General features: G+C 45.9%; 1 protein-coding gene across 1 annotated transcript in view; it reads left to right on the top strand.

Moving 5' to 3' along the window:
• Positions 1–27,005, top strand: part of LOC149468421 (uncharacterized) — a 90,377-nt gene that overhangs the window by 52,485 nt on the left and 10,887 nt on the right. Inside the window, exons 9-10 of the mRNA XM_089670234.1 lie at positions 14,641–14,727; positions 25,479–25,625. Coding sequence (XP_089526360.1) covers positions 14,641–14,727; positions 25,479–25,625 — 234 coding nt within the window. The remainder of the gene's footprint in view (positions 1–14,640; positions 14,728–25,478; positions 25,626–27,005) is intronic.

Below are 27,005 nucleotides of genomic sequence, written 5' to 3' on the forward strand. Positions count from 1 at the left end.
GAGGGGGCCAAACCGTGGCCAATAAATAAACAGTCCACCTCATTGATGAGATGGACAACACGTGTCAAATAAATATTTAAAAAAATTGCTATTCCATCGGTCTGGAACTGGTCGACTATAAATAATTAAAAAGTTTAAATTCATGTGACAGTCGTCCAGCGACGTATAAATAATTTAAAAACACCAATTCATGAGGGGCCCGACCAGCAGAGTATAAGTCATTAAAAAGGTTCAATTCATGTGACGGTCGTCCAGCGAAGTATAAATAATTTAAAAACACCAATTCATGAGGGGCCCGACCTGCAGAGTATAAGTCATTAAAAATGTGCAAAACATGAGTCGGCCGACCAGCAGCCTCTCAATAAAATATATATACAAATGTACGGATCAGGTGGAGGTCTTCCATTTGTCCCTAATAACATGTTTGGGGCATGATTCATGGCGGATTTAGTCAGTTGTGTCAGGAACTGGTGGTTTGAAATCCAGACTAATCCACTTTCACAAACGTGAGTCTCTCCACACTTTGGGTGGACAGTCGTGTCCTCCGCGGAGTTACAATACCTCCTGCCGCACTAAACACGCGCTCCGATGCCACGCTACTGGCCGGGCATGACAGCCTTTCAAGGGCAAATTCAGCTAGTTGGGGCCAAAGGTCAAGTTTCGTTGCCCAGTAGTCAAGGGAATTGTCTACCTCGGTTGGCAGGGTGCTGTCCAAGTAGGCCCAAGCCTGTTGTTTGAGGTCCTGCTCCAGGTCCACCTGATGCTGCTGCTGCTGCGGCTGGTTAGTAGTTTCCTCACTGTGCTGGTGAAGAAAGCTACTCATCATCGACTGCAGACTGAGGCAGCCGCTGCTGGTGGAGCTGCCACTGCTCCTACCACCCCACCCCTCCCCTGCTGCCATGGCAGCGGAACGCGAGCGCACAGGGCCCACAGTGTCTGAGGATGGACGTTGGCGCAGAAAGGCAGAGACCAACTGACTACATAGGTGGTTTTTATAGTACTTTATTTTGGCCTCCCTCTCAGCAGGTGTGAAAAAGGCCACCATTTTTGAACGGTAGCGAGGGTCCAACAAGGTGGACAGCCAAAAGTCATCCCTCTGTCTGATGGTTATTATTCGGCTGTCGCTACGCAAGCAACCGAGCATGCTATGGGCCATTTGTGCCAAGGAATGCGAGGGACTCCCTGCCTCCATCTCCACAGCATACTGCCACGGTGCGTCTGGGTCCTCTGTCTCCTCCTCCTCCTCTACCAGATGCTCCTGCTCCTCCACTCCTGTCCGCTGAGTGGAAAAACCACCCATTTCACTCAATAATTCCTGAGCACCAATGTCCTCCTCTACCTCCTCCTCTTCTTCCTGTCCTGCCCCCACAGGGGTCATGTGGCATTGAGATCTGTGCGCCACGTCTACCGCACCCTGACCAGCCATTGTTAACAGCATTTGTTCCAGGACGTGCAACAGAGGAATGACGTCGTTCATCCCATAGTCCTGCCGACTCACGAATAGCGTGGCCTCCTCAAAGGGCCTGAGCAAGCGGCAGGTGTCACGCATGAGCTGCCAATGGCTGACATCTAAGTTACACAGGGGAGTACCTTTTATCCGCTTGTAACATCAGGAAATCGGTGATGGCCTTTCGCTGTTCGTAAAGGCGGTCTAACATATGTAGGGTTGAATTCCACCTTGTTGCAACGTCGCAGATCAGGCGATGCTGTGGAATTCCGTTCTGCCGCTGCAGCTCAAGGAGGGTGTGCTTTGCGGTGTAGGAATGGCTGAAATGCATGCAAAGTTTACGTGACATTTTAAGGATGTCTTGCAGTGGGATGGTGGATTTTAGGAACCGCTTGACAACCAGATTGAACACGTGAGCCATGCATGGCGCATGGCACAACCTTCCTTGACGCAGAGCAGACACCATGTTCTTTCCGTTGTCGGTCAACATGGTTCCGATTTTCAGTTTGCGCGGAGACAGCCATCTGTCGATTTCTCTGTTCATTACACTCAGAAGTTCCTCCCCTGTGTGACTACGTTCGCCAAGGCATACCAGGTGCAGCACAGCGTGACACCGTTGCGCCCTGCACATGTGATATGCCGGTCGGGTAATGGGACTTGGCACGGGGGTGGCGGCTGAGGACACGGCGGAAGAAGAGGTGGTAGAGGCGGACATCTTTGCCGGACCAAGGACGTGCAAACGTGGAGGCAAAAGCGGCGTGACCTGTCAAAGTTGCTGGTGCGGCTGTGCCGGCACCACGTTCACCCAGTGGGCCGTAAATGACATGTACTGTCCCTGACCGTAGTTACAGCTCCACACGTCGGCGCTGCCGTGCACTTTGGCAGAGACCGACATGCTCAAAGACTGGCCCACCATCTCTTCTACATGTGAATGCAGGGCTGGCACTGCATTTTTGGCGAAGAAATGCCGGCTTGGCACTCTCCACCGCGGCTCGGCACAAGCCATCATTTCTCGGAAAGGTGCTGAGTCCACCACTTGGAAAGGGAGGGACTGCAGCACCAGCAACTTGGACAGGAGGACGTTCAGCTTCTGCACCGTCGGGTGCGTGCTCGCAAACTGTTGTCTCTTGGAAACGGATTGCAAGAAAGACTGCTGACGGAATCCGTGAAGAGGAGTAGCAGGAGAAGGAGCATCTGAACGAGCGGAAGATGCCAACGAGCGACAACTCCCCTCAGCAGAGGTGTTGGAGCCTTGACTGGCTGATAGAGGGCGATTGACGTCGGGTGACGGAGCAAGTAACGGAGCGGGTGATGGAGCGGGGGCTGGGGCAGGCAGAACTGCCGTATCTTTATCACGGTTTTCCCAGGCCACCGAATGGCGACGCTGCATATGCTGATGCAACGCTGTAGTCCCAACATTGGCCCCCTGGCCACGCTTGACTTTCTGGCCACATAGTCGACATATGGCTACGTTTGCTTCCTCGGGCGGCTTGACGAAAAATTGCCACACCGCCGAGTAGGAAACTTTGCCCCCGCTACTCCTCACTGGCTGACTGCTACTTCCTCCGTGCACACCGGCACCACTACTGGCCGTGGTGGTAGGCTGCAGTGGAGCTGGTGCTCTACTCCGTGGCTGTTTGGCTCCACTGACACTGCTGCGACCCTGCTGCCTCCTGGGCAACCCACCGACTGTTTTGCTCGCCGGCAAGCTGGCACCCTCTTCTCCTGATGATGCGGAAGCAATAGCCTGATGACGACGAGGCTGCCAAGTGCGATCAGCCTCATCATCATCAATTAGGGTCTCCGCATCACTACTAGCCCCCTCGGCTGCGTGTGGGTCAGGAGACAGACCTGTCTCTAGACCGGCTACCGAGCCACTCTCCTCGCCACTACTTCTTCGCCTGGCTGCTGAACAGGCGGATGTCTCCCCCCGTTCCTGACCGCCCTCTGTTAGCTCTTCCTCACTGTACAGTGGGGCTGAGCCCACAGCATGCGATACTTCGCTTGGTGAGGGAACACCAAAGGACAGGGGCAGGTCGAGGACACGTGATTTCAGTGGGCTTGCTCCCGGGCCATGCCAACTAACGGTTGTGTCTGACATACCCACCGACCGTTGGCTGTAGGTGTCAGAGGTGACCTGGGAAGAGGAAGACGACCGAGTCAACCAATCGATGACGGCAGGGTTGTCGGTGGAGACACGACCGCTGGATGACACCAGGAGCACTGGCCTCTGGCTGCGACTAGTGCTGCCTCGACCCCTTCCTCTGCTGCCATGTCTGCCCGCTCCTGAAACATTGCCTCCTCTGCCACACCTCTGCGTGTTGTCTGACATACTCTTTAATTCAATAAGCACCCCAAAAATAAAACCGGATTTAACTCTTTGAACGTACAATAGTGGTTGTGAAGCAGAAAGTCAGTTTATTGTACACAATCGGTCAATTGCAGCTTGCCGTTGGCTTGAAACTGTACGTTTCTGTCACTGTAATGCACTAATCACCCAAAAAATATTACCGCCAGCCGGCGTGTAAATGGGTTTAACTCTTTGAACGTACAATGGTGGTTGTGAAGCAGAAAGTCAGTCAGTTTATTTAGCACAATCGGTCAATTGCAGCTTGCCGTTGGCTGGAAACTGTACGTTTATGTTACTGGAATGCACTAATCACCCAAAAAATATTACCGCCACCCGGCGTGTATATGGATTTAACTCTTTGAACGTACAATAGTGGTTGTGAATCAGAAAGTCAGTTTATTTAGCACAGTCGGTCAATTGCAGCTTGCCGTTGGCTGGAAACTGTACGTTTATGTCACTGGAATGCACTAATCACCCAAAAAATATTACCGCCACCCGGCGTGTAAATGGATCTAACTCTTTGAACGTACAATAGTGGTTGTGAAGCAGAAAGTCAGTTTATTTTGCACAATCGGCAAACTGCAGCACCAACTGTGCACGACAGCCACCAAAAAAAAAAAGGGTGTATGTCACTTTAAATTTTCGATTCTTTGATAGCTGTGGCCCTGAGTAACGATTCTGTGTCCCTGAGTAACGATTCTGTGTCCCTGAGTAACGATTCTGTGTCCCTAAATTCTCTGTGGCCCTAACTCTGTCCCTTAATACAGACAGGTCTGTCTCTCTTGAATGACCGGAGGCTAATGGAGAATTCTAAGATGGCCGCGATTTATAGTGCTGGCTGGCTGCTGATTGGCTAATGCGATCACATGTCATGAATGCATTATGGGTCAGCGCGCCTTGTCTGCGCGCCTTCCCAGAGATCCCCGCCCCATCTTCTCTGTCCATTTTCTCCGTGGCCACACATGTCGCCGCCATTTTTGGGAAAATTCGATTCGTGCATCCGAAGTTTGCTAATCTTCGGATTCGTCGCGAATAGAATTTTTCCAAATCTTCGGAACGAATTCCACTTCGTCATGTTCGATTCGCTCATCTCTAATCCCCATCAACGCCAACAACCCGGCTACTTCCCAACTCCTCCTCCTAACCTCCTCCTTCGCGCTCACACAGCACACACAGTCCTCCACCCACACCAATGGAAACACCCTGGACCTCGTTTTCTCCCACCTCTGCACCCCCCACGACTTCACTAACACCCCCTTCCCCCTCTCTGACCACCACCTCCTCACATTCTCCATCTCCCCCTCCCTTAACTCCCCCCCCCCCCCCCAAAGTGTCAAACCATCACCCGTAACCTCCGCAACCTGAACCCAACCCATCTCCACCCAGCAGCTGACCGTCTGTATGACAGTATCCTCCCTCTGTCATGCCCTGACCTGGCCACTACTGTGTACAATGACTCACTGTCGGCTGCCCTCGATTCCCTGGCACCCCTAACCACACGTAACACCATACCCCGACCACTTCAACCCTGGCAAGACGACCACACGAAATGTCTCAAACGATGCAGTCACGCGCTGGAGCGCTTATGGCGCAAAACTAGATCCCCTCGCGCGTTCTCCCTCTACAAAGCCACCTTCCTCACCTACACCACCTCCCTCCACGCCACCAAGCAAGCCTATTTCGTAACCCTTATCAACACCCTCTCCACCTGTCCTCGCCGTCTCTTCTCCACTTTCAATTCCCTGCTCTCTCCCCCCCCACCTCCACTCAGCACCTCACTCACCGCCCACGAGATTGCCAATCATTTCCAAAGCAAGATTGACGCAATCCGTAAGGACATTGTCAACTCACAATATACCTCTCCACCTAGCCCCCCTCTCTCCATCAACCCCATAACCCTCCCCTCCTCCGACCTCATAGCCGCACTACCCCCTCTATACCTTATGCCCCGCACACTATCACCTCCCCAACGCTCCACTCCTTCAGCCCAGCTACCACTGAGGAGGTCTCTAAGGTCTTCACTGAAGCCCGCCTCACCACCTTCCCCCTGGACCCTATCCCCTCACAGCTCCTCCAGTCACCCCCCGCCCTCCATCATTCGCTCCCTCACCCACATCTTCAATCTTTCCCTCTCCACTGGCACTTTCCCTTCCCCTCTAAAGCATGCGCACATCACCCCCATACTCAAAAAACCCTCCCTTGACCCCACTGACCTAAACAACCTTAGACCCATCTCCCTGCTACCATTCACTTCCAAGCTCCTTGAGCGCCTGGCCTACAATCGTCTAAGCGCCCACCTCACTGATAACAACCTCCTTGATCCATTACAGTCTGGCTTCCGTCCCCCACACTCCACCGAAACAGCCCTACTTAAAATCACCAACGACCTGCTAACTGCCAAAGCTAATGGCCATTACTCTGTCCTCCTGCTCCTTGACCTCTCCGCGGCCTTCAACACAGTTGACCACCCTCTACTCCTTACTAAACTGCACTTCCTTGGCATCAGGGACGCTGCTCTCTCCTGGTTCTCCTCCTACCTTTCCCATTGCTCCTTCAGCGTCACCTATAACACTGCCACCTCCCCCTCTCTGTTGAAGTCCCCGCAAGGCTCTGTCCTCGGACCCCTTCTCTTCTCCATCTACACCTCCTCCCTTGGTAAACTAATACACTCCCACGGCTTCAATTACCACCTCTATGCCAACGACACACAAATTTACCTCTCCACCCCCCACCTCACCCCCTCACTCTCCGCCCGCATCGCCCACCTCCTGAACGACATATCAGACTGGATGTCGCTCCATTTCTTAAAATTAAACCTGTCCAAAACCAAGCTCCTGGTCTTCCCCCCAGCCCGCCAACCCCCATCCTCTCCATCACTACTAACAACGCCACCATCACTTCCACCCCACATGCCAAAGTCCTGGGTGTCACCCTGGACTCAAACCTTTCCTTCTAACCTCACGTCCAATTACTATCAAGGTCATGCAGGCTCCACCTCCGCAACATCTCCAAGATATGTATATTCCTCACCCCAGACACTACTAAACAACTCGTACACTCCCTTATCATCTCATGCCTTGACTACTGCAACTCCCTTCTCACTGGCCTACCCAAACAAACGCTATCCCCACTCCAGTTGATCCAGAACACAGCGGCAAGACTCATCCACCTCACCAACCGCTCCACATCTGCCACCCCCCTTTGCCAATCTCTTCACTGGCTCCCGATTGCCCAGCACATCAAATTCAAACTGCTAACTCTGACCTACAAAGCCATTCACAATGCCGCCCCAAACTACCTAACCGACCTGATACCCAAATACCACCCTACCTGTGCCCTTCGCTCCTCACAGGACCTCCTACTCTCTAGCTCCCTGGTTTCCTCCTCCCATGCCCGATTGCAGGACTTCTCCAGGTTTTCCCCCATCCTCTGGAACTCCCTACCCCAATCCATCAGACTGTCACCTTCCTCACATTCAGGCGCACCCTGAAAACCCACCTCTTTAGGGAAGCCTACCCCACCCTCACCTAACAACTGACCTCCTCCACTCCTCCCACTACTCCATCCCCTACATCCATTTCCTCCTGTACTACTTTCCCCTCCCTCCTAGATTGTAAGCTCGAAAGAGCAGGGCCCTCAAACCCCTCGTGTATTGTATTGTTACTGTCTTGTCTCATGTTCTGTCCCCCTTGCTATTGTACAGCGCTGAGCAAACCCTTTGGTGCTATATAAATATTGTATAATAATAATAATAATATCCTACAAAAATCCAGAAAGAATGCACATCATAGTGTATCTCATGTATCCACCAATATTTATTAAAATAAATTGCACTCACATAAAAAGTGACCAACTGGGACACTGCAGTAAAACAGCCTGTGTTCACTTTCAAGTCCAGCATTCCTTGGTCACTCACAAGATATCGGCTCGCAAACTTCCAGTTGTGCGGCTTGTGTGAGCTTTCATCTTGTGAGTGACCAGGAAATGCCGGGTTGTAAGGAAAAAGCATAATCCATATCTATGCTACAAAAATCACCTCATACCCATAGCAACACATTTTGATTTGTATAGCATGATATGAAAAACTGGAAACTTAGCAATTCTCAGCAGCTTTTACAACTTTGTCCAGAGGAACCCCCCCCCCCCCCCCATATTGTAAATGTGAGGAACAAAATTCCATTTTGACCCCCATATTTTCTGGACAATCAGACTTTTGTCCCTGTGCAATCTGTAACATTCCTTTGTCCTTGGCTGTCTGTGTATCATAGATGGAAAGAAAGTCCCAGATGAAAGTCCCGTGTCCTTCTGGTCGAGGAAATGCTCGAATGATAGTCTACTTCAGTTCAGCTGCCATCAAAAAATCATCCCCATCTTTCTTTTTTAGTCTGTCTCATCCCATCTGGCCTGGTCATCTGCTCTGAGTGCTCCACCTCTTGAATGTTCATTACCTTAACAGAGTAAGAGAGAGAAAGCAGATTCTATGTTCTTCCAACTGTGCCAAAAACATAGCTCACTGCTCACATTTCTCTATCTGTCCATTTTTAACTGCAAAACTATTGTAGGGTGCCCACTGTTGCCTTATAACACTTTCAAAAAAAGGCATAGATTTCCAATGGAAAGAATAAAACTGCATCTCTCTCTGTGCTGTCCTAGGAACACTGGTCTGCTGCTGTACAGTCTTCATAGCATGGCACTGGCTAGCAATGTGCTCCAGGCTATGACAACAAAAACACCTAATGTGACTGAATATACCATTCCCAGCCACTTGCTTCCACCTCTTAAGCAATGCTGGTATAGGAATCCCAGCTATTTCCACTCCAGGAACCCCCACCTTTAGTAAATCAGTCCACATGTGTCTCCTGGAGAACATAGACCTTGCCTTCAATTTTTCTGACTCAACTCGACAATCTCTATTTGAGCTGATCAGATTCCCAGCTTCCCACTTATGGGAAGTAACAGTGGCACCTGTCCTACTTCTGCTTACAGGCTTAGGGCTTTTGTAATCTGTGAGGGCATCATTAGACTTATTTATGAGGGCTGCACAGAACTCATTCAATTCTTCAGCTCTGCCTACAGTGGTTTGAACGCACTTTGAGGCCACTACAGGTTTGACTTTGAGTACCTTACTCGGTCACCACTGCAAGCTGCTCTTTCTATAGGTCTCTTTCTACCTCTGCCTTTTTTCCAATCCAATCCAAAACTTCTAAGACTAAAAACTGAGGAAAGATCTGAGAAAAACCACCTAAAGCTCTGTTCAAAGGAGAAGTATACCTAGCAAGTTCCTTTGCAATAGACATCCATTTACTGTCTCTGGCCCAGGTAGGCAGAGTGCACGTCTTCTCCTGGACACAAGTAAACTCTGCGGTTTTACTCTTCCTAAACAGCATACGCAGCATCTTTCCTCAGCACAAGCAAAAGAGGTTTTATTCAGTTGAACTTTAGCGCAAATCCAGCCACAAGCCCCCAAGTGTTTTGCTTTGTGTCTCTTTAAGGTTATTTTGTGGTATAAGTCAAAGAAACTTAAAACTCTATAATATATTAATATTTGCTTTACTAAACAGGCTGCACAAACAACCACAGGAAAACAATTTCTGGCAAAGTATAACAAAAATATGCCTACAGTATGCATAAGCTGACTATCTACTGCATGTGATAAGTTACACTGAAATAGTTACTTAACTTGGATATTTCTTTATGGTGGAGTTATCTTCTAGGATTCAGGACTGCTTCCTGCTTCTCGCTAAAATCCTCTAACACACTGTTTCTTCTCCCAAGTCTCCAGTACCACTGCTTCCTCTGCAAAGTCCCCAGAGCAACTATTCCTTTGTCTCTTAGCACATGGTTGTCCTAAGCCCTTTTCCCCTCCCCCTACTTCATGCTACCTAATTTCCTTTAAGAAGCTTCACAAAGCAGCCTGACGGGTTCATTAGCATACCAATACGAAAGGCATAGCTTCTAAAACACGTTCCTAATTCTATTTTTATGCTGTAAAAACCATAAAAATAGCAATAGCATCACAGAGAGAAAAAAAACAACAAACACAAATAGAAAACCTCCATATACACTATTCAAGACCAGGGGCGGACTGACCATTTGGAAACTCGGGCACTGCCCGAGGGCCTGGGTTCAGTAGGGGGCCCCATGAGATGCCCCTGGTACCTTTTTCATAGGCTTTTTTGAGTTTGGCAAGGACACAGGGGCCCCATGATCCCCTATTGCCTGGGGGCCCCATGAGTTGTCAGTCCACCCCTGTTCAAGACCCACAGTTGATCCAGAGAAAGACAAAAATACCCCAATAAAGCATGATCTAATTTGCTCCAGTGGAGGAAAAAATTCCTTCCTGATGCCCCAAGAGGCAATCAGATATTCCCTGGATCAATTTTACCTATAAATATTAGTATTCAGTTATTTTATGTTCATTTAGGAAAGAATCCAGGACTTTCTTAAAACAATCTACTGAGCTGGCCGCGACCAGCTCTTAATGGAGTGTATTTCACATTTTTACAGCTCTTACTGTGAAGAAGCTTTTCTCTATTGGGAGATTACATTTATTTTCCTCTAGATGTAAATAGTGCCCCCTTGTCCTCCTTGATTACCTTAAAGCGGGTAGCTCTACCAAATGAACCACTTATGTATTTATACATGTTGGTCATATCCCCCTTTAACCTCCTCTTCCCAAAAGAAAATAAATTAAATTCCTTTAATCTTTCTTCATAGCTGAGCTCCTCCATGTCTCTTATCTGTTTGGTTGCCCTGCTCTGCACTTTCACCAGTTCCCGAATATCCTTTTGGTGAACTGGTGCCCAAAATTGAACTGCATATTACAGATGAGGTCTTACTAATGATTTGTACAGAGGCAAAATTATATCTCTCTGTCTGCAGTCTATACCTCTTTTACTACTAGAAAGGATTTTGCTCGCTTTGGAAACCACAGCTTGGCATTGCATGCTATATTTCAGCTTATGATCTACCAGAACACCCAGATACTTTGCCACCATTGATTTCCTCAGTTGTACTTCCCCTAGTATGTATGATGCATGCATATTTTTAGCCCCCAAATGCATAACCATTTATCAACATTAAACCTCATTTGCCACATGGATGCTCAATTAAACAGTTGTAATTGTATATTGAAACAGTCTGTTCCCAACCATTGTTCCTTTTTTATGATTGGGCATTAAACAAATAAATAATGTATAGTTGCCACAGCAGCAGTAACTGTAGTGTTTTGGAAAATGTATGTGGCAGGTTGTTGTAATGATACAATGTTCAAAAAAATTAAAGGACCCCTTTTAATCAGAGAATAGCATCAAGTCAATAAAGCTCCTGGGATATTGATCTGGTCAGTTAAGTAGCAGAGGGAGTTGTTAATCAGTTTCAGCTGCTTTGGTGTTAATGAAATTAACAACAGGTGCACTAGAAGGGCAACAATGAGACAACCCCCAAAACAGGGATGGTTTTACAGGTGGAGGCCACTGACATTTTTTTCCCTTCTCATCTTTTCTTACTGTTTTTCACTAGTTTTGCATTTGGCTAGGGTCAGTGTCACTACTGGTAGCATAAGGCGATACCTGGACCCTACAGAGGTTGCACAATCAGTCCAAATCCTCCAGGATGGCACATCAATACCTGCTATTGCCAGAAGGTTTGCTGTGTCTCCCAGCATAGTCTCAAGAGCATGGAGGAGATTGCAGGAGACAGGCAGTTACTCTAGGAGAGCTGGACATGGCTGTAGAAGGTCTTTAACCCATCAGCAGGACCAGTATATGCTCCTTTGTGCAAGGAGGAACAGGATGAGCACTGCCAGAGCCCAGAGCCCTACAAAATGACCTGCAGCAGGCCACTGATGTGAATGTCTCTGATCAAACAATCAGAAACAGACTTCATGAGGGTGGCCTGAGGGCCCGACTTCCTCTAGTGGACCCTGTGCTCACTGCCTGACACCATAGAGCTCGATTGGCATTTGCCATTGAACACCAGAATTGGCAGGTCCACCACTGCACCCTGTGCTGTTCACAGATGAGAGCAGGTTCACCCTGAGCACATGTGACAGATGTGAAAGGGTCTGGAGAAGCCGTGGAGAACGTTATGCTGCCTGTGACATCGTTCATCATGACCATTTTGGTGGTGGGTCAGTAATGGTCTGGGGATACATATCCATGGATGGACACACAAACCTCTACAGCCTAGACAATGGCACCCTGACTGCCATTAGGTATCAGGATGAAATCCTTGGACCTATTGTCAGACCCTACACTGGTGCAGTGGGTCCTGGGTTCCTCCTGGTGCACGACAATGCCCGGCCTCATGTGGCAAAAGTATGCAGGCAGTTCCTGGAGGATGAAGGAATTGATTGATACCATTGAATGGCCCCCATGCTCACCTGACCTAAATCCAATAGAACAGCTCTAGGATATCATGTTTCGGTCCATCTGACACCGCCAGGTTGCACTTCAGACTTTCCAGGAGCTCACTGATGCCCTGGTCCAGATCTGAGAGCAAATACCCCAGGACACCATCCATTGTCTCCTTAGGATCATGCCCCAACTTTGTCAGGCATTCATACAAGCATGTGGGGGCCATAGGAACTACTAAGTACCATTTTGAGTTGCTGCAATGAAATTTCAGCAAAATGGACTAGCCTGCTGCATCATTTTTTCACTTTGATTTTGGGGGTGTATTTGAATTCAGTCCTCTGTAGGTTGATCATTTTAATTTCCAACAAACGATGGGGCATCCTTACGTTCCTAACACAGTCTATATCAGCATAGATATCCAGCATGAGATTTTTCACCATTGATATCTGATGTGTTTTCAAAGTGTTCCTTTCATTTTTTTGAGCAGTGTATTTAATCAGTGTACATTTATATATTTTGCAGTATTACTGTGTTTGGTCGATGTTCTGCTGTTTTCAGTTCTATGGACATTTTAAAGCAGAGACATGGGGATAAATAGAACTTATGGCAAATGGTAATACAAACACAAAAATTGGAAACTGTAGTGTGATGTTCAATATGCAGTATTCTAACACACAACACTCCCCCCATATAAAAGGTAAAAATAACAGACAATTTAAAATCCTGCCTGTCACGTTCGCCCGATCGCCACCCTCAACATGCGACAATCGCACAACCTCGACCAACAATAATACGTCACACCCGCGGCGTCAGACCCCAGACCTTCTCACCAAACTCGTGACCAAAGGACCGGCCGATCTAAAACCGCGATGTGACGTGCGTTACAATGCCACACTCAGCTGCGCCCTGCACAACGATTGTCCAGCTAATGGAACGCAATCGATGCACCGGCAGCCTGAATGCCAATACCTGTTTAGGGAGGGATGTCGGGCGGACTCTGAATTAAAACCAACATCTGTCATAATCCATGATATGAAACATAGGGGAAAACCAGATCTGTTAAAAATGTTATCTTGTTTGTGCTTCTGGGGAATGCCATGAACTCTTGAGAAGTTTCTGCCATCCTTCCCCGAGGTGTGAAATCACACAGGTCCCTTGGACAGAGAGGCTGCTGTCTCTATGGGGGGGCTTTGTAGCGCTGGGCCCCCTGCTGCTCCGGCCTGCCAGCAACTTTTAACACTTATACATCTGTCCCTGTGCCTCTCAAGAAGGGAGGGGGTAGGAAATAAAGGATTGAGGAATACTTCTAATGAAAAAGGGGAACTCCGCATCCAACTCTGATGAGCAAGTTTGCTACACTGCCCACAACATGCTGAACATAAAGCCACCAGCCAAAAATGTGTAAAAAAAAAGCCTTTATAACCAAGTAAGGTATTTCAAGAGAAGCCTAAATTAATATGCTAAAAGTGGTATGCAGTATATTATACACAGTAGGAGGGAATGAAGATACGTATTAAAAAAATGCAGTGAAATAATAAAGTGCAAGGGGCTATATTAAGCTGCAATATAGACTAAAGGTTAAAGTCAAACTAGTGTTTAAAGGTGACAAACCCTGACAGATGAAAGAAGGATGTCATGGTCTAGGATCAGAGGCCAGTGGTTGTAGCAGTACAGAGTTTCCCTGGGTAGTCAGCAGGAAATATACAAGCAGATCCTCCTAATGGATGACTTGGATTCACCATATGCGCAGGGTCTAAGTAATAGTGGGTATCCATCAGAACTCCTCATGGTGGAGATGGGTTTTGCTGTGTGCTATTACCAGGTCAAGGTCCTCAAAATTGCCTCACCAATAGGTAATCAAGCCAGGATCCAGTAGCATATGTAGCAGGTAGGGATCAAGCAGAAACATCAGTCAGTAAATAAGCCTTAGGTTGGTAACAAGTATTAGCTGGATGGGATCAGATGGAAGCATAGTCAGTGAACAAGTCAAGGGTCAATACTGAGTGGTAGTGAAGATAAGGACAGCAGCACATACTGTATGCAAGGAGCAAAATATCGCCTGGAGAGAGCACAATAATCTGGCAAACAGGTGGTGCAACAACATGACTTAAATCAGCACGTTCACAAAAGGAGCAAAACATATAAGGTTCACTAGCAACAAGACACAAAGAAGATTGTTCAAGGAATCAGAAAGGGAGTTGTCCAGCATCCCTAGTGACACAGAGTCACAGCCAGACACCACAGAGGTCGCAGGTTCAGACTCGGATCCTGGCAAAGGATGGTTCAGGCAAGATGTAACTTATTTGAGTGTGACTGGTGGAGGAAGACATTCCACGCATATTTAAGCTGTCTACCTTTCCATTAGAAATTTCCGTCAGGAAAAATCTGACAGAACTTGGTCTTTTTCACTCAGTTCAGGGTTGGGCTTTAAATTTTATGGCTGAAATAATGTTGTTTAATAATATGACGTGTCATTACTTCCACAGATTGCAGATCTTTCTTTGCATGTGGCATCTTCTTTGCCTAATATTAATTATCAAGGCAATGCCTTTACTGAATCTTTCTTTTACATGGTAAGTAACGCCACAGTATGTTTCAAACACTACAACTATATATAATTCTTTACCTTTTGTATATATTTACATTGTGCAGACTTTTTTTTTTTTAAGAAAACCTCAACTTGTATTAATATTTAAAAGCAGAACTGCCCTAAAAGCTATTTATAAAAACATATAGCTGCCATACATTACATTATAATGTAAGTCACATTCACCTTTTCTAAAACTCCCCTTCCATCTTCACGGAGAACCTTCCATTTTTGGCTGTGAAGGCTCTTATTCATCCAAGTCATGGTATAGCTAATAGTAGTTACCGTATTTTTCGCTTCATAAGACACACTTTTTTCCCCCCAAAAAAGGGGGAAAAATGTCAGTGCGTCTTATGGAGCGAATATGGAGCGGCCAGTCCGGTATTTCCACCGCCGCTGTGTCAGAATACAGGGCCGGCCGCTCAGCTCTGCAGCGGGACCTTACCTGTTGCTCTATGCAGCGCCGCACTGTCTTCCCGGCTTCTGTAGTGTGGGCGCTCGGCTTGACAGCCGGGTGCCCAGTGCACATGCGCGGGAAGCGGAGCGCTTTGTGAATGGTAAGGCGGCACCTGGGACACATGACAGGTCTCAGAAGCCACTGGACCAATCACAAAGCACAGCACTTCTCGCTCATGCGCACTGGGCACCCGGCTGTCAAGCCGAGCGCCCACACTACAGAAGCCGGGAAGACAGCGCGGCGCTGGATAGAGGAACAGGTAAGGTCCCGCTGCAGAGCGGACACTAACCAAAGAACAACTCCGCGGAAGTAAGAGCGGGTACCTGTCAAATTCAGGTACCCGCTCCCCCCCCTCCCCAAAGGTCAGCAGTCATCTCCTATACTGTCCGCAGTCTCTGGTCATCTCCTGTGCTGTCCGCAGTCTCTGGTCATCTCTTGTACTATGTCCGCAGTCTCTGGTCATCTCCTATGCGCAGTCCTTGGTCATCTCTTGTACTGTGTCTGCAGTCTCTGGTCATCTCCTGTACTATGTCCGCAGTCTCTGGTCATCTCCTGTACTGAGTCCGCAGTCTTTGTTCATCTCCTGTACTGTGTCCGCAGTCTCTGTTCATCTCCTGTACTGTGTCCGCAGTCTCTGGTCATCTCCTGTACTGTGTCCGCAGTCTCTGGTCATCTCCTGTACTGTGTCCGCAATCTCTGGTCATCACCTGTACTGTGTCCACAGTCTCTGGTCATCTCCTGTATTATGTCTGCAGTCCATTGGTTTAGAATATTTTTTTTCCTGTTTTCTGCCTCTAAAACCTAGGTGCGTCTTATGGTCAGGTGCGTCTTATGGAGCGAAAAATACGGTAGTCACATTTAGCTGGAGTTGTTCTGTAATATTGAAGATGTTTTGCAGCTTATTCAAGCTTTCTGTTTCAATATTTTTATTAAGAAAGTTTTGTTTTTAACTAGCTCAAAATGTGCCCTCGCAGGGGCAGAGCAGAACAATAACACATAAACTGAGACATCCTGCTGACTTGTATTAGTCAAATAACAAAATGTCCTATGACATCAAGAAGGGACGGCAAAAAGCCGAACCAAATAGCAGCAGTAATCCAACATAATATTGGAAAAGAAGAGAAAAGAAAAAAGGTTAGAAGAAAAGAAAATAAACAAAAGGGAATTAGAAATAAAACATGAAAGAAGGGAAACTATTGTTGTTCATTGAACAACATAGCATTCATCCGGGTCCTCACCCCCTGGAAGACTACCGAAGGGGTTCTCTAAGCTTGAACTATAACACGTTTGGCCGAAATGAATAGGTAGGATGCCAATTTCTGCTGAGACCTAGACAGACCAAAATTGGACAATGCAGGAGGGCCACCTTTGCATCCCTACGGACTGTAATATGAAATAGCGTTTGTAGCAAACCAAAAAAACCTAGACCAGAAGCCTATCAATGGCGGGCACTACCACCAAATGTGCAAGACGTCCCCACGTAGACCACAGTTCTGGAAACACCTATCTCCGCCAGTCATATTAAAGTGAGCAGTCCGAGCCGGGACCCAGTACCACCACAGGAGAACTTTGTAGGCTGCCTCAAGAGTGACTGTATTGAATGAACATTTCGCCACCATCCCCCAGGCCCTACACCAAGACTACCGAAGGGGTTCTCCAAGCTTGAGCTATAGCACGTTTGGCCGAAATGAATAGGTATGATGCCAATTTCTGCTGAGATCTAGACAGACCCAAAATTGGGCAATGCAGGAGGGCCACCTTTGCACCCCTACGGACCGTAATATGAAATAACGTTTGTAGCAAACCAAAAACTCTAGACCAGAAGCCTATCAATCGCGGGCACGACCACCAAATGTGCAAGACGTCCCCGCTTAGACCACAGTTCCGGAGACACCTATCTCCGCCAGTCAGATTAAAGTGAGCAGTCCGAGCTGGGACCCAGTACCACCGCAGGAAAACTTTGTAGGCTGCCTGAAGAGTGACTGTATTGAATGAACATTTCACCACCATCCTCCAGGCCCTACGCCAATCCTCCGCCGCAATCGAGACACCCAGATCTCGCTCCCATTGAGAGACATAAGACAGGGGTGGTGAGGAAGACCTACTGTTAAGGAAGGCATAAATTACAGAAATGAGACCAGGGGACCCTGGGGAATGCCGACAAGCGTGTTCAAAGGGAATTTTGCAGTAAGGGTATGTAGAGGTACGACGGAGGGATAGACCCAGTGGCGCAATTGCAAATACCGATATTATTCCCGTGGCAGGACCCCCCCTTGATTCTCGAAGAGACTCCCAAAATGTAAGCGTACGAGCTCTCAGAAAATCATGTACAATAACAAAGCCATGGGAGGTCCACCAAGAGAAAGAAGGGGGATGTGCTAGGCCTGGCGGAAATAAAGGATAATCGGCAAAAGAGGTAGAAATGACGAAATCAAATTACCCAAATATTTTACAGAATCCCAGGTTCTTAAACTGTGAAGAATGATAGGGCTCAAATCCGGAGGGTGCAACTTAGGCGGGAGCCAAAGCAATGTAGTTAAGGAAAGTGGAGCACAGTTGGGTAATTCTAAGAGTACCCATAACGGGATATCTGTCATGGCATGAAGCATAGACAGCTGGGAAATCTGAGCCGCCAAGTAGTATCTAGAAACTTGTGGAGCTCCCAAACCTCCCTGTAATCTAAGAGTATACAGAGTGGCTCTAGGCAATCTGGGATGTTTATGAGCCCAAATAAAGAATCTGGCTCTGTAGTACATGAAGAAAAGATGCGGGGACCTGAATAGGGAGAGTACAGAAAACGTACAGGATCTTTGGCAAGATAGTCATCTTGACAGCATGTATCCGGCCAATCCAAGATAAAGAAGGAAACTGCCAAGAATGAAGCAAGGAAGTAACAAATAAGGGATAATAATTAGCAGAAAATAAGGCAGAGTAGGAGGAAGTAAGTGTAACGCGAAGATAAGCCAGAGAATGGGATGCCCAACGGTAGGGAAATTGTGTCTGCAACCGTTCAACCAGGACGGCAGGGAGTGTAATATTCAATGCCGTGGTTTTAGACAAATTGATGCGAAGGCCAGATATAGTCGAAAAATGGTCCAATATGACCTGGGGATTGGGGAGAGTGATGAGAGGATTGGTTAAAACCAAAAGGGCATCATCAGCATAAAGGTTGGCTTTGTATTGAGTGCCTGCATAAGGGACACCAGATATATCCGGGTGATTTCGAATGGCTGCAGCTAAAGGTTCAAGAGCGAGAACAAAAAGAGCAGGTGATAATGGGCATCCTTGTCTCGTGCCCCTGAAAATAGGGAAGGATAAGGAAAAAAAAACCTGCATATTCAACAGAGGCCGTGGGAGACGAATATAAAGCCGAGATCCAAGCCAGAAATGCGTCACCAAACCCCCAAGAAAGTGAACTGAACGCTTTATAAATGTCTAGGGATAAAAGGAACCCTGGTATCCTGTGGCGATGTAAAATATGAATGAGATGGATGAATTTACGGATGTTATGAGCAGCTTGTCGCCCCGGAATGAAGCCAATCTGATCTCGATGAATAAGTGAGAGTAGATACTTATTAATTCGGGTGCTCAGAACCTTTCCCAGAATCTTCAAGTCCATGTTTAGCAGCGAGATCGGTCTGAAAGCTTGCGGTTCAAAGGCATCTTCAGTTTTCTTAGGGATCATAGTAATATGCTCCTGAAGAGTCTCCAGAGAAAGCCGGGAACCCTGCTTCAAAGAATTGAAAAAGGCCGTCAAATGAGGAACCAGAACGGTGGCAAATTTTTTATAGTAGAGCCCAGAAAACCTATCTGGACCTGGAGCCTTGGAGGCCTTCAAAGATTTGATGGCTTGGTAGAGTTCAGATTCAGAGATATCCGCATTCAGGGCATCTCGGGTTGCATCGAATAAAGAGGATAAGTGTAGCTCAGCAAAAAAGCTATCAGCATGTTCAGCGACAAAGGTTTTCAGTTTTTGGTAAAGAGAGGACAAAAAATCCGCAAATCTATGAGTAATCTTCACAGGGTCCAAGGTAAGGCCACCGCCCCTCATTTGGAGTTGAACAGGTTTATGCGTGCGACCAAGTGAATTAAGTTTCTTGGCCAACATTGGCCCCGGTTTATTGGCGCATGTATAAAACCTATGTCCGGCCCAACGTAAGGCCTTTTCAGCTTATGTAATGGAGAGAAGATCAAGTTCAGCAGCCACCACATCTCGAGCTTTCCTATTGGCCGTAGTCGGGCAGGCTTTCCAGGTAGCGTCCACCACGGTCAATCTCAAGGTCAATTCCAACATCCTCTTCTCTCTGGCCCGTTTCCTGGACGAGGCGATTTGAATCAAATGACCACTAATGGTGGCTTTGTGAGCCTCCCACAGAGAAACGGCCGAGGATACAGAACCCACATTGTCCGTAAAATAGGATTGAATGTGTGAAAGAACCTGGGAGCAAGAAGCCTGAGTGGTGAGCAGGGATTCATTGAGTCTCCACAGAAAAGAGGGCTGAGCCATACCAGAAAGACACAGTGAAAAGACCAATGGGTCATGATCAGACCAGTGTGAGGTCAAGAGGACAATCTTTTGAATTAAAGATAAATGTTGGAAGGAAATGAAAACATCATCTATTCTACAAAAGCTCAAGTGTGGGGCCAAATAAAAAGTGTATTCCCGCGACGTGGGATGCATTTGCATTTGTACTGGGGAATGAGGATCACCACCAGTACAGACCAATATTGAATAGAATAATATTTCAAACTGTAAAACTAAAAATAAGCAACATCAAAAACATATGAAAAGTTTGCCCAACAAGGGCCAGTCAAGGTCTCCTCCCCATCAGAAACGCGGACAGTCACGGCAGTGGATCAAGCCATCTGAAAAGTGAAAAATCTTACCCATCCAACCGTACTCAACCTGAATCAGAGCGGGAGGATCTGGACAGTGGAGGGGTACTAGGGAGGGAGCATTTATGGCTACCAACTTTCTCCCATATACGCCTCAGCTGAGATGGAGGATGGGAACCGGAGGGCCGCACGGAGGTATCCCGTGAGGGCAGAAGGTGTAGCGCCTCCAAGATTGACTAGGCCTCTTCCGGATTGTGGACAACATGGCTCCGACTTTAGCATGCGAACATAAGCTTAAATGGAAAGCCCCATTGGTACTTGATGTGACAATTCAAGAGGACTGACGTGAATTGTTTCATCTGTCAACGTTTCTGTATGGTGCATGTTGCCAGATCCGTAAACAGCTGGTACGGATGACCTTGAAAGCGAAGATCCTGCTTGTCTCGCGCAGAGCGAAGGAGCGATTCTTTCGTACGGCAGTAGGTGAATTTAATTATGATGTCCCTACGAGGACCCTCAGACCTCCTCAGACCCAGGGCCCAATTAATGCGATCGAACTCCAGACGGTCAATCGGTATCGCTGGATCCAACTCTTGAAAAAGCGCGGTAGCAGTGGACGTGAGGTCAACGATGGCTTCAGGCAGGCCACACAGGCGAAGATTACCCCAACGGGATCTATTCTCAAAATCTTCCAGGCGCAAGAGAGCCGCGTCAAGCTCTCTTCTCAGATCTGAAAGGTCCTGTTCATGAGTTTTGATCACCGTAGCTGTGGCATCCATCTTATCTTCAAGAACATCAGCGCGGCTCCCCAATTTGTGAATTTCCTTGGTGAGATGATTCGCTAGTCTGGAAGTAGCGGTGTGAAACTCCTGCTGCAGCATGGTCTTAAACCTGGCCAGGAGGTCCGCATCCCGCAAGATGGGCTGTGGGGGGTCTGTGGCCCCCCAAGGATGGCTGTGCGTGGTCTGCGGCCCTCAAGGAGGGCTGTGGGAGGTCTGTGGCCCACATGAAGGGCTGTGGGGGGTCGGCGTCCCACAGAGGGGGCTGTGGGAGGTCTGCAGAGATGTCTGGCAGGCTCTCCATGTCCGAGAAGGTGTCCGGGCAGCCCGAGGGTAGCAGCGGGGATGCGGGCAAAATTGAGGCCGGGGCTTCTGCCGACGAGTAGGCCACATCGGCGGGCCAGTTCTGTAATTGAGCACTGGAGGCGCGGGAGGCTGCGTTTTTTTCCCCCATAGGTAGTGGGGGGGTCAGCGGAGAGTGAGGACAAAGGTGGGGGATTAATGGAGAAATGTGCTCGGCGGCGGAGGAGCACGGAGGTCAGGCAGCCATTCCCTGCGCTGCTCACGAGCGCCCCCCTTATTCAAGCTTTCAAGCTGTTTCTTTAGTTCTGACCTGAAGAAGTGGCCTGGAGAAGCTGTAAAATGTCTTCAGAATCACAGAACAAGTGTAGCTAGATGTGATTAACTATTATCTGCTGTTTAAAGCCTATGTTCATGTTAGAAGCTTTCCATAACCTAATATCTGCTTATTAACAGTACTAACATATGTATGAGTGTGTTGGATCTTAATAGAATAATTGAGTTGTTATATTTCTATTTGTTCTAGATTGGGAAAAGTAAGAAAAACAGACTATTGTTAGTCTATGTGAATACATATGTATATGGATATATATCTTGGGCTTTTTCTCTACATTCGCGCAACATGTGGTAGTAATTAGTCATGAATTGGTTAGCTAGCTTTCCTTCCCCCATCTCTGTGGGTAGGAGCTAAAGTTTCACTAATAAGAAAATTGTAAGAATCTATTTCATACATGTTAAGCATACAAATTTTATTCTGTAATATTTCTTGATTAGGGTATTTATATATGATAGTATAGGTTGTTGGTCTATAAGAGACAGAAGGGAAAACCAGCCCACTTTTAGGAGAAGGTGGGGGTTGAATTGCTCCTTATAGAACAGAACAAAGACTTTTTGGTGGCACACTTTTTAGAAGCTGGGCTAAGGAGCCTACAGATTAACACTACACAAAGACAATTTTACATACAATTTGTATCTCAAGAACATAACTATATTTTTGGATATTATCTAAACATTCTGTATTAAAATATTTTATTTCTAATTTTATGCAATATTATTATTAAATCAATTTTTGAGTTTATGCAAGAGCTGGAAGGACTTGCTGTTTTGGACTTTTCTCATCAACACAAGTTAACAAAATATCGAGACAGTCGGGTATTTTACAGTTCACCTCTTGCATCCACATCTGCTATACCCACATATCCCCCCTCCTCCCCTACGAACACACACACTCACAATGTAATTTGGCTTAGCGAAGTAAAAAAACCTGTAAAAGCTTTTAGAGCCATTGGCAGAAACAATGTTGTTCATATATAATCCAAGGCAGGTCAGATAGACTGACAACACTGCTGCTAATTGAGAGGCAGTTGCTAGTGTTGTCAGCATTAAACAGGAAGTGCTAATACTGGCAGTAGTCCATTGTAAGAAACTTTGGAGCAGATTTCCAAAAACATTGTTTACTTCAAAAACATTTTTGAATGGAAAATTTTTCCATTGTTTTTTTAATTTTTCCTTTACAGCTTTCAGAGTTTGTAAAAAAAAACCCAAACAATACATTTTCTGAAAGCATAGGGTTAGTAGAATAAAAAAAAGATGTTACTGATTTTTTTTAGGCCCTGTGATATTTGTGCAAATGTTTATCAAAACCATAATTTCGCTAAAAATACACAAAAAACGTATTCACATACACAAACACAGCAAATATAAAATTCTTGCTACATTCCTACTAAATATAAAAGCTAAAACTCTATTGCACTAAAAAATAACAAATATTTGTAAAATTAAAATTGCGCCTTTTCGTGAAATGGTAAAAGCAGATATTGCACAAAACTGTAAATAAAAACAATCTACTCTAAAAATCTGAGGTTAGCATTTTTCCCTTACAGCTTTCAGAGTTTGTAAAAGACCCCCTAAAACCATATGTATTTTCTGAAAGCACATGACCTGTAGAATGAAAAAAAAATGTTACTGATTTTTTTAAGCCCCACAATAGCTGTGCAATGTTTTAGCAAATCGGTATTTTCACAAAAAATACACTAAAATTATTATTGGTGGACACAAACATAGCGTACAAAATTCCTGCTAAATTCCTACTAAGGCCTCATTCACATGGGGCGTACTAAAGTGTATGGTAATGAAAGGACTGTGTTTACAAGCATGGGGATGCACAGGTGTCATCCCTGTGCAGCTAGTCCCGTTCATCTCAATTTGGTTGCAGCGGCTGCATGGGCACAGCCGCTGCTCCCTACCTGATATCCGTGTTGGTGTGGGTGTATGACCCAAAATGTAGGCAGCTCAGGGACATGCACCCGGTCCCACACAGATGTCAGATTGGGAGCAGCAGTTGTGCCTGTGCAATTGCTACATCCCAATTGATATCAATGAGACTGCCTGCCCATGGATACAGAGAACACCTGTGTAAACACGACCTCCCAAGGGCATATGCTGTAGTATGCCCTTTGTAAACGAGGCCGTATTATTTATTTTTTTTTTTTTTTACAATTTTATTATACTTTTTTTGGGGGGGTGAGGGGGCTTTGGAGATATATCTGAGGTCTAAACAGACCCCTGATGTCTCTTTTTTGAAACAGAGAAAAGGACAAAAGACATAGTCCTCAGTCCTTTTCTGCAGCTTCAATTGCACCACATATGAATGAATAGAAGTCTCTTCAGAGAGACTCCTATTCAGTCATAACTGTTGCCTAGGTAACAGTGTTTACTATGCTTCAGTGATGAATGAACATGGGAGTGATCGGTACCGATTGCTCAATATGTTCATTAACCCCTTCACGCCTACGGGTAAAACAAATCTTAAAGCCTAAGTAAAATTTTACAACTTTGACATGTGTTAGTAAAACCGTACATATTATCAAAACTATTTGTACATCTAGGTGAATTATACCTTGTTTTTTTCAGAACAAATTGGGATTTTATTTGGTGGTAAATGGTAATGGATATCTCCTGAATTTTTTTTATCAAAAGGTAATCTGGCCCAAAATAGTAAAAAAATATATATTTTTTTAATTTAGCTGTGTGTTTCTTGTTACTACCATAACCTACCACCAAAGAACAACCCGAAATACATTTTCACAGTGATACCATATATGTGTAGAAACTGAACTAGACCAAACCTTGATCTAGGTATTCATTCTTTATTTATTTATTTTTTTAAATATTTATTTATTTTTACAGTATTTTCCTTTGCAAGGAGATAGAGAGATACAATGTATTTCTCTCCTCCATTTAGAGAGAAAAAAAACAAGGGGGGCTGATTTCAGTGACTGGTCACTGTGATAGCCAATCAGAGGCTATCACAGCAATCATGTGACCCCCAGCACAAAGACAGGTACGCAAATAGGCAGCCCCACGGAAAAAAGCCCAGTTCTGTGAGGCCGCATATTTGTGTGATGTCGGCGGGAAGGGGTTAAGGAAAGGAAGGGGGCTGGTAAACACACTTTCCATCCTGATAGTTATTTCCCTCCTGAGCAGCAGCAGCGGCAGGATTGGTTGACGGGAAAGCTAGAATTAGGAGCAGCAGCAGGGGAGGGGGGGCTGATATTTAGCTGATTAGACTGGGGGAAGCAGGGGGAGAAATGTCAGTGAACCCATGGTGGCAGCGGGGGGCGAGGGGAGAATATATTTTAGGTGACTAGCTCTGATCAGCGGATTGTCATCTGCTGATCAGAGCTATTGGTGTGTTCATCAGAGTCCGCTGAACAGTTCTAATATAAGTTCATGGTCACTGAAGTGACTATATGAGCTTATAGCAGAGGAGGAATGCAGATCCATATGGCATACGGACCTGGCCAGCTGGAAGGAGCTCTGTAGGTCTGTATGCCATATGGACCAGGCAGTGAAAGGGTTAATGCCCATTTTCCAAAAGAGACACACACATTTTACTTAGAAATACCTCTGAAATTATTGTTAAACTGGCCACAGATGAGCAGAATTTCAAACAAAAATTCTTAAAAAAAGAATGTTCTAAGAAAGTTAATTTGGTTTTCTAATTATTTGAATGGGCAGGACGGAATTTTTTTCTCAAATAAACAAATTTCAAACAGCTTACGTGGTTTTCATTTGGTAACTTCCATTCATTCCATAACCAAATGTTAACAACAAACAAAATCTTTCATTAGAAATCCTATTTATCTATGGCCAGCTTTAGTCTCAGCATTAAAGAGCTGCATACAATAAATGTATTTGTTTGCTAATAGACTAAAATTATTTTATGTCAGAATTCAGGTACACACAATTAAACAAAAGTAGTTATTTCTTTCTATGTATTTGTTACACATAAAAAAAACATTGAAAATTGTAAGTCTAGAGCAATACTATGCATAATTATAAGATCTAATCCTTTTTTTACAGAGAGCAGAAAACAAACTCTTTGTTCCTCGAGAGTACCTTCAATCTGTTGGAAGCTTCACTCTTCTGCTTGTTCACTGCATATCTCACATTCTTTCTGATAGATTTGAAGATGACTCAAACCCTTTCTTCCTGAGGACCTTCTACCAGGTATTTTTCATGTTCCCAGTGGTGGTTTCTAATAGTGTATAGCAACCTATTAATGCAGTTCACCTAAAGGTGTAGATAATACCGGTATATACAGTCAGGTCCATAAATATTGGGACATCGACACAATTCTAACATTTTTGGCTCTATACACTACCACAATGGATTTGAAATGAAACAAACAAGATGCGATTTAACTGCAGACTGTCAGCTTTAATTTGAGGGTATTTACATCCAAATCAGGTGAACGGTGTAGGGATTACAACAGTTTGCATATGTGCCTCCCACTTGTTAAGGGACCAAAACTAATGGGACAGAATAATAATCATAAATCAAACTTTCACTTTTTAATACTTGGTTGCATATCCTTTGCAATCAATTACAGCCTGAAGTCTGGAATGCATAGACATCACCAGACGCTGGGTTTCATACCTGGTGATGCTCTGCCAGGCCTCCACTGCAACTGTCTTCAGTTCCTGCTTGTTCTTGGGGCATTTTCCCTTCAGTTTTGTGTTCAGCAAGTGAAATGCATGCTCAATAGGATTCAGGTCAGGTGATTGACTTGGCCATTGCATAACATTCCACTTCTTTCCCTTAAAAAACTCTTTGGTTGCTTTTGCAGTATGCTTTGGGTCATTGTCCATCTGCACTGTGAAGCGGCGTCCAATGAGTTCTGAAGCATTTGGCTGAATATGAGCAGATAATATTGCCCGAAACACTTCAGAATTCATCCTGCTGCTTTTGTCAGCAGTCACATCATCAATAAATACAAGAGAACCAGTTCCATTGGCAGCCATACATGCCCACGCCATGACACTACCATCACCATGCTTCACTGATGAGATGGTATGCTTAGGATCATGAGCAGTTCCTTTCCTTCTCCATACTCTTCTCTTCCCATCACTCTGGTACAAGTTGATCTTGGTCTCATCTGTCCATAGGATGTTGTTCCAGAACTGTGAAGCCTTTTTTAGATGTCGTTTGGCAAACTCTAATCTGGCCTTCCTGTTTTTGAGGCTCACCAATGGTTTACATCTTGTCGTGAACCCTCTGTATTCACTCTGGTGAAGTCTTCTCTTGATTGTTGACTTTGACACACATACACCTACCTCCTGGAGAGTGTTCTTGATCTGGCCAACTGTTGTGAAGGGTGTTTTCTTCACCAGGGAAAGAATTCTTTGGTCATCCACCACAGTTGTTTTCTGTGGTCTTCCGGGTCTTTTGGTGTTGCTGAGCTCACCGCTACGTTCCTTCTTTTTAAGAATGTTCCAAACAGTTGTTTTGGCCACGCCTAATGTTTTTGCTATCTCTCTGATGGGTTTGTTTTGTTTTTTCAGCCTAATGATGGCTTGCTTCACTGATAGTGACAGCTCTTTGGATCTC

Source organism: Staurois parvus, unplaced genomic scaffold (genome assembly GCF_062004578.1).
Source record: "Staurois parvus isolate SC_StPar_1 unplaced genomic scaffold, SC_StPar_1.0 ptg000087l, whole genome shotgun sequence".
Classification (NCBI taxonomy): Eukaryota; Metazoa; Chordata; class Amphibia; order Anura; family Ranidae; genus Staurois; species Staurois parvus.